The sequence below is a fragment of the Uloborus diversus genome, chromosome 7 (genome assembly GCF_026930045.1).
Source record: "Uloborus diversus isolate 005 chromosome 7, Udiv.v.3.1, whole genome shotgun sequence".
In the NCBI taxonomy this organism is placed as follows: Eukaryota; Metazoa; Arthropoda; class Arachnida; order Araneae; family Uloboridae; genus Uloborus; species Uloborus diversus.
The window spans coordinates 136,426,508-136,434,220 of record NC_072737.1 but is presented as its reverse complement, the minus strand read 5'-3'; the positions used below and the strand labels follow the sequence as shown (position 1 = coordinate 136,434,220).

Below are 7,713 nucleotides of genomic sequence, written 5' to 3'. Positions count from 1 at the left end.
TTTTGCGTGGAAACGCCGGAAAGAAGAAGAAGAAGAAGAAATGTGACTTGATTCAATCAACTAGCTGAAATTGCGGTCGATTGGTATATGATAGGATGCAGCGGTTAGTTTCCGGTTGACCATTCGAGGTATGCGAACGCACCCTTAAGCGAAAAGCCCTCAGACGAAAAATCAAATCAGTAGAGGTGAATCTTATCCAAATTTTAGCTCTAACCGTAACGTTTTCCTTCTAGAAGTTTGTTTACATTAGAATTTGCTTTTCAAATTTCTTTTTTATAGGGATAGTGATTTTTAAAAAAAGGTTTTCGATGATGAATTTGTGTATTTTATTAATAATTTGCACTTTTTTCATCTTAGAGTTTCACACGGGTGAGTAAATAAGGCTGGTTTTATTAAATATATTATGAATTTTATTTGGGTGTGGTTCCTTTAAAGTGTAAGGTAAATTTTAATAATATTTTTCAACGATGTAAGTGCAGATCTCTCATGCATTATGGGGGAATTATCATAATTTGGAACAGTTGACTTGTTATAAAAATAATTTTCCAAACTAATCAAAACAAAGCGATTATCTACTTGTCAAATGGTGCCAAAATTAATATTGCTGAAATTTAAAATTTTTTTAAGAAAGAAAGCAAGACGAAAAGCTACATGAAAATGAAAAATAATTTGCAACATAATTGGTAACAGTCACTTAAATGTAAAGTAAAAGAGTAATCTGCCAAATATTAAAAAAAAAGCAAGTCGGTAACTAACATGAAAATTAAAAACATGAAAACAGTGGAAACCCGATTTTACTTTTTCTGTTGGACCAGTAGTAAAACTTGTTCCTTGCGGAAAAATTTAAAAATTGGGCCCTGTTCAAAATATAAGCATAGATTCTGCTTTATCTTTACTAATAATAAAGCTGAAAGTCTGTCTGGATATCTGAATCTCTGTGATGCGCTTAGTGCCTAGACCGTTCAGTCGATTTTAATGAAATTTGCCACAATTAGTTTATAGCATGGGGGTGTGCACCTCGAAGCGATTTTTCGAAAATTCGATTTTGTTCTTTTTCTATTCCAATTTTAAGAACTTTTCACCGAGCAAATTATCACAACGTGGGCGAGTAAATTACCAAATTATCATAACGTGGATCCGTAACATGGACAAGCATAGCAAATTGGCGAGAAATTCATCATCCATTATTTGTAAGTATATGGGTGAACCAAATGACCTTTTATTTTTCTACTACAGGCAAAGCCGTGCGGGTACCACTAATTAATAATACAGCTAAAACTTTTTATATCTCTGGATGTCTGGATCTCTGTATGTCTGTTACGCGCAAAGCGCCTGGACCTTTTGGCTGATTTTCATGAAATTTGGCACAGAATTAGTTAGTAGCATAGGGGTGAGCACCTCAAAGCAATTTTTTGAAAATTTGATTTTGTTCTTTTTCTATTTCAATATTAAGGACATTTTACCAAGCAAATTATATAAGGAGTAAATTGCCAAGTTATCATAACGTGGAATCTTAACATATGTGAGCCAGGGTTCGCGTTTACGCGCTATAGCGGGTTTTTTACGCAAATTCGCGGGAAAGGGACGCAACTTCCGCGAAAAATCGGGTCCCAGGGACCCAGAAAACCCAAAAGATAAGAACCAGAAAAAAAATGGGAGAAAATGCTAAAGATCTATTTAGTAAATGCTTTTAAGCTTCAAAATGACCAGGAGAATCAACAGAAAGGGACTAAAATGACCCTATCTGTTTATCAGCTATTCAATCACACCCAAATTGTGGACCAGTCAATGGAATCTTAGTGATAAGACTGGAGCTTACAGTGACCTCTTGGGCAGAGCTCAGGGAGCAAGTTCACAAAAAGCCCATTGTACTGTATTCTAAGAATAAGCTTTCCCTCAACTTTTGTCTTGAGGAAATTCCTAAAAACAGAAATGAAGACTAAAAATGAGAGAGGTTTTCAATGCAATCTTCAGGATTAATACAAGACAATTGTACAGTAAAAATATTGCAGTTTGGTATTCATGTAACCAGAATTACTTTTGAAAATCATCATTTTGCATCCCCAATAAAAAGAGGGGAGAAAAAAATGGCGAATATTTTCCAGATCGCGCTAAACACAAAGAGTTCGGAACTTTACATTTTTCTTGTTAAATTGCTTATGAATACTTGAATTTTATACAAAAGCACTTTAACCTTGTTCTTTTTCTAATAATTCATCTCTTTCTGATGGGTTATTTTTATTTGGACTTGGGTCATTCCACGTCAAATCAACCACAAAAATGGGATTTTAACACCCACCATCTCGGAATTTGATAAAACTTGGTATACTTCATCCCTTTATGGTTATAAGCAACCCCCTAATTTTTTTTCTTTCAATATCAATTCGTTTTGATTTTATAGCCTTTTGAAATTTGGCGATTTTGCATTTTTTATCATTTTTGAGACACTCAAACTGAGAAGATGTTGTTTATTAAAAAAATTGTTTCTTGGTAAGTAATGCTATAATCTTTCTGAAAATTTTTGCATAAAATGTAAAGACTTTGAACATGTTGATAAAAAATATCTTAATAATTTTAGTTTACATAAGAAATTTTTAAAAAATTAGAAAAGTGAAAATTTTAAATTTTTTTTGTCAAAAAAAGGTGCTGACATAATTCTGAATTTCAACAAGAGTGTCAGCTTTAAAAATCATAATTTTTTAAAAAAATGATCATGAATATGTATTCTAACTTATCCAATAAAAAACATTAGAGGACTTTGAGGGATTCTGCCCCCCCCCCCCCCCTTCTGAAAAAAAAGCAGGAAACATCATACAAACAATCTCTTCCATATTCTTAAAAACAGAATTGTCAGCAATTACGACAAAAATTCAAATATACAGTGTGTTGAACATTAGGCTCAAATGTAAAAAAAATCTAAGCTTCTTTTTCATTTGAAATAACTTAAAATATGGGGTAGTTCCACCCAATCTACCGTAAAAATGGGATTTTAACATGTACCACCACAGATTTTGATGAAACTTGGTATACTTCCTTATTTTGTGGTAAAAAGCAATCCCTTAGTTTTTTTTTCTTTCAATCTCAATGTATTTTGATATTATAGACTTATCAAATTTTTTGATTTTGCATTCTTTGTCATTTTTAAGACATTCAAACTGAACTGTTGTTTAATGGGAAAAAATTGTTTCTTAGCAACTAATAAACTTACCTTTTTGGAAATTTTCATAAAAAAGGCTAAGATTTTGAATATTTTTATTAAAAATATTATAATAATCTTGGTTTATACTAAGAATTTTTAAAAAATTGGAAAAAGAAAAATTTTGATTTTTTTTTTTTGGTGAAAAAAGCCATTGTCAAATTTTTAACATCAGGGTCAGTTTTAAAAATCATGTTTAACAATGAAAAATGATCATGAGTATGAGTCCTAACTTCCCCTATGAAAAAAGTTATGGGTCTTTGAGGGATTCTGCCCCCCCCCCCCTCTTCAGAAAAAATGAAAGCATCAGAGAAAAGCTCTTCTATGTCTTTGAAAACAGAGTTCCCAACAATTATTTTTTAAAAAATATATATATAAAGTGTGTTTAATATTGAAGTCAGACATATAAATTTAATATTTAAGCTTTTTTTAAATTTGAAGTAGTTAAAAATTGTTTAAAATATAGACATTCTGAAAATAAGATATCATGAAATTTAAAAGTTACAGACAATATCTGCATACAGATTACTGCATTTTAGTTAAGACAACGAAAAACAAAAATTAACTCTTAACACCAATTTATAATCATGCAGTTTCTAGCACTTTCAGGATCCCCCCCCCCTCCCACCTAAACCCTTATGTTTGCGAAAAATTGCTATAGGGGCAGTTCTCAAAAGGTGGGAACAAAAAAGTTAACTTTGAGCAATTTCAAAAATTTTCGAATTTGACATCAATTTTGCTTTTATTCTATAGTATGCATACCTAAAACACAATATATGAACATGAAAAGACAGCAGGTATTTGTAAAAATTGTTAATTAGCAAATTAAATCAGCAGTCTGTAGGTAACAGATTTTGGACATTGTTGTCCTGTAGGTGACGGATTTTGGACATCATCATAACGTAAGTTTCACCATTTTTGACAATTGTTAATCTGATTTTTAACTTTTCCAATGAAAATTTTATTTACTACTTTTTAAATTTTGCAATTTAATAATAAAGAGGATATTAATGAAATACTTGAATGGCTATACATGCTGCTCCTTACATATAATAAAGTTTTGGAATGATTTTGAAGAAATTGATGCAAAGTTAAAAAAAAGCTTCAAACTAAAAATAATACAATTGTAAAAAGTGACATCAGTTTTAATAATGACTATTTTTTCTAATGTCATAAGAATTAAAATGATGTCTAAAAAAATAATTGAAGAAAGAAATTCGTATTTCTATTTGGAGATCGTTAAATTATGTTTTCAAAAGAAAGAAGAGAAAAAGAATTCTAAAATAATAAAAGCGGAAAAAAAAAAAAAATGCTAGCGCAGGTGATAAAGTCGCCAAAATTGGTACAGCTGACGATACACTACATTTGTCAAATTGGAATTCCTCTCTGGTAACCTTTCGCTTATCGTATACTGTGTTGTCGCCGGAGGAGGTTTGCTTGGCGATTTTAGCGCAAAATGGCTTTCGGTTCGATCATAATCAGCCATGTTTCTACTGTAATTTATGTATTGTTCAATGTGTAACATATTAATTATGCAAAATACCAATGGATTAAAGAAGATAACATTATAATAACGTTTTTTATTGAGGTTAGAAGACAGTAGATCATCAAAAATTATGAATAAATGGACAGAATTATTCGTCGTCAAGATCGTAACGCCATTTGGACATCTCACATATACGGTTAAAAAAAATTATTTTTCTTCTAAGATACTGCATAAAAGCTTATGAAAACACTTTTAAACAATTAAAAATTGATTCTGAGGCTCGATAAACACCTTTAAAATGAAAACATCATATACTTAGTTCTCAAAAAATAGCATTGTAAAAATCGTAAATTTTGGACATGCATCAAATTTCAAACTTACTATTTTCTAAAATCGTTTACAAAGTGAATAATCTGTCTTTACTTTTGTTATTTGTGTAAAATATTAACAAAAAATTATTCAGTGTAAGATTCATACCTTTAAATTTTTTTTGAAACATATGGAAATAATTTTAAAAAATTTTTCTTTAATGGTACATTTGCTCAGTTAACGTTTTGGTATGTCCAAAATTCCGCCTTTTAGCAAAGAAAATATTTTTTTAAGGGCATTTAAAGAGCATATTTTCCATAATTTATGTTAATTCTTGTCTCTATACAGTATTATAATTTAACTCAAAAATTTTTGAGTTAATTAAAATGAAAGTTATTTGGTGTTGAAGCTTCAAAGTTGAGGTCTGTGTTTGCTCCCACCTTTTGAGAACTGCCCATAGTGGAACTGAATACCTACCAACCCTTCCGGATTTCCCGGAAGTTTTACGGATTTTTATGTCCTTTTCCGTTTTTCCGGTTATGAGCAAAATCTTCCGGATTTTTCACGTTTTGTAGGAAAAATAATTATCTCGCCAATTTTGGCGCTAACGATACTTTTGTGGAACGCGGCACCGCGTTTTAGGCCAAGTAGCCAAGGAAAGGTTGCCGTAAGAGAATGGCACGAGAAGAAGCGGGGCAAGATTATGACGTCACTGAGTGATACAGCGCATGACTTCGTCGGGATCCAATCAAAGCAAGCGTCGCGGCGGGCAACTAGGGGCACAATTTCGGCGCCAATTATCTTCTCATTCTCTCAATTCGAGCTGTTTTTGCTTCGTTCTTTTTTTAAGATGAGTAACAAATGTTATTTCCAAACTTTTAAAGAAAGCAATAAAAGTAATATTTACTAAACGAAAATAATTTCAATTGATATGAAATTCATAACTAATATATTGTTAAATGTAAAGAGGGTAGGTGTCCTGTTTGATTTTATTTTGCGTTAAAATCTTGTGGATAAAAATAAAAAAATCTTCCGGATTTTTTTTCTCGGAGGTTGGCAGGTATGGAACTGTATTTTGTAGTAAGTTACCGCCCTAATTCTCCTGGCTTGCTAATTCTGTATTAGCTACCAGTTTGTTTGGCTCTCTTGGCTCCCTTAAGAGATTTTTCGCCTCCAGCTCATGTGATTCCTATTCCGGGCTGATGAGTGCTAAAAAGCACGAAACTGCAGTCCTCGGATGGAATAACTGAGCTGGCGGTGTATTTTAAGAATAGTAGAACTGTTTTTCATTTTAGTGTTACTGCTGTACAGCAACAAATTCATCCTTTTCATTTCTTGAAAATAGTTAACACCCCTTAAAAGTTAATAGCTTGATTGCTTAGTAATAATATGTTCTAAATAAAGTAAATTAACTTCCCCCCTCCCTTCATAGCAAATGAGGAAATAAATTGCATCTCTCATATTCAATGGATTTTTGTATATTTTTTAATGAGAATAAGAAACTAAATTAGTATTTGCAAGGGAAAAAAACAATATTTGTCCGGATTCCCCCCCCCCAACATAACTTGCATCTTTTCCTCAACTGCTTTTGGGAGTGTACACTAGTGCAATGCAATTAAGTGCAATAAATAGAATAGAGAAAAGAAATTAATATAAAATGTGCTAATTCAAACTACAACGGAACCTCCATAACTCAACAAACCAAGGAAACATGAAAAAATTTCGACTTAAGTGGACGTCAACTTACTGGGGTTCTAAAATTTTAATTCCTAAAGAGTTTCTGTGTGTACAACTTACTTACTGATGCTTAATATTCACATTATGAAAACTAATTCCAGTAAAGGAATTTTCTATTCTTTTCGTTTTCTTTCTTTGAAAAGTATATAGTAAAATCAATAATATATTTGAATATATTGTGAAGCATAAATACATAATTGTTGAAAAGAGATAAAAGCTTCTTGTTAGTCATGTCTGTTAAAGATAAAAAGTCCTGCTCACACTTATTTAGAATACAGGTATAATTGTGCCTTCTTTCTCTACAGTTTGGTATATTTTATCCTATCCTTTTAGAATTGCACTAACAGCACAGAGTGGTTGCTTACTCCCCTGGATAAAAGATAGAATTCTCTAAAAGAGATTTCCTAAAACTCTGAGAAAAAGTTAATATGAAAGAATGTTGGTAGCAAAAATTGAACTAGAATAGCAATTGGGTGTGGACTGATAGGGGGTTCTCGCAAATGTGTGTCAAGCTAGATAGATTTTCAGCCATTGAATTTGGCATTGGGCCAACCCTAAGAAAAATAAATGTCCAGTTACAGGGGTTATCAGTGTGTCCAGTTACTGAAGTTTCACTGTATTTAAACAGGAATATTTAGAGTAGAATGTTTATAAATCATTTGTATAAAATAAAGAGTGGCTTTAAACAACATACCGCAATTCAGGGGCGGATATAGAAAAATCTTTTGGAGGGGGCACGGGAAATTGAACTTTTCTGGGCTAATCTGTTTGATAAGCGGAAAACAAATCCATGTTTCAGTTTGATATTGCATTAGATTAATGAAACAAGTTAAAAGCTCTGCGAACTAGAAATGTCTAGCTTCGAATTTGTCTTTTAGTCTGTTCTTTGCCCAGTTGGTTAGAGAAATCATTACTGGACAGATATCAAATTTTTACTTGTATTTGGTCTAGATCTGATTACACACAACACAATAATTAGAATGAC

The 7,713-nt window shown here is 31.8% G+C and overlaps 1 protein-coding gene across 1 annotated transcript in view; it reads left to right on the top strand.

Annotated features, from left to right (window-relative positions):
* Positions 1-243: 243 nt before the first annotated feature.
* LOC129225653 (lachesin-like) overlaps positions 244-7,713 on the top strand; it is a 38,977-nt gene continuing 31,507 nt past the window's right edge. Inside the window, exon 1 of the mRNA XM_054860124.1 lies at positions 244-369. Within this exon, the coding sequence (XP_054716099.1) occupies positions 309-369 (61 nt within the window). The 5' untranslated portion in view covers positions 244-308. The remainder of the gene's footprint in view (positions 370-7,713) is intronic.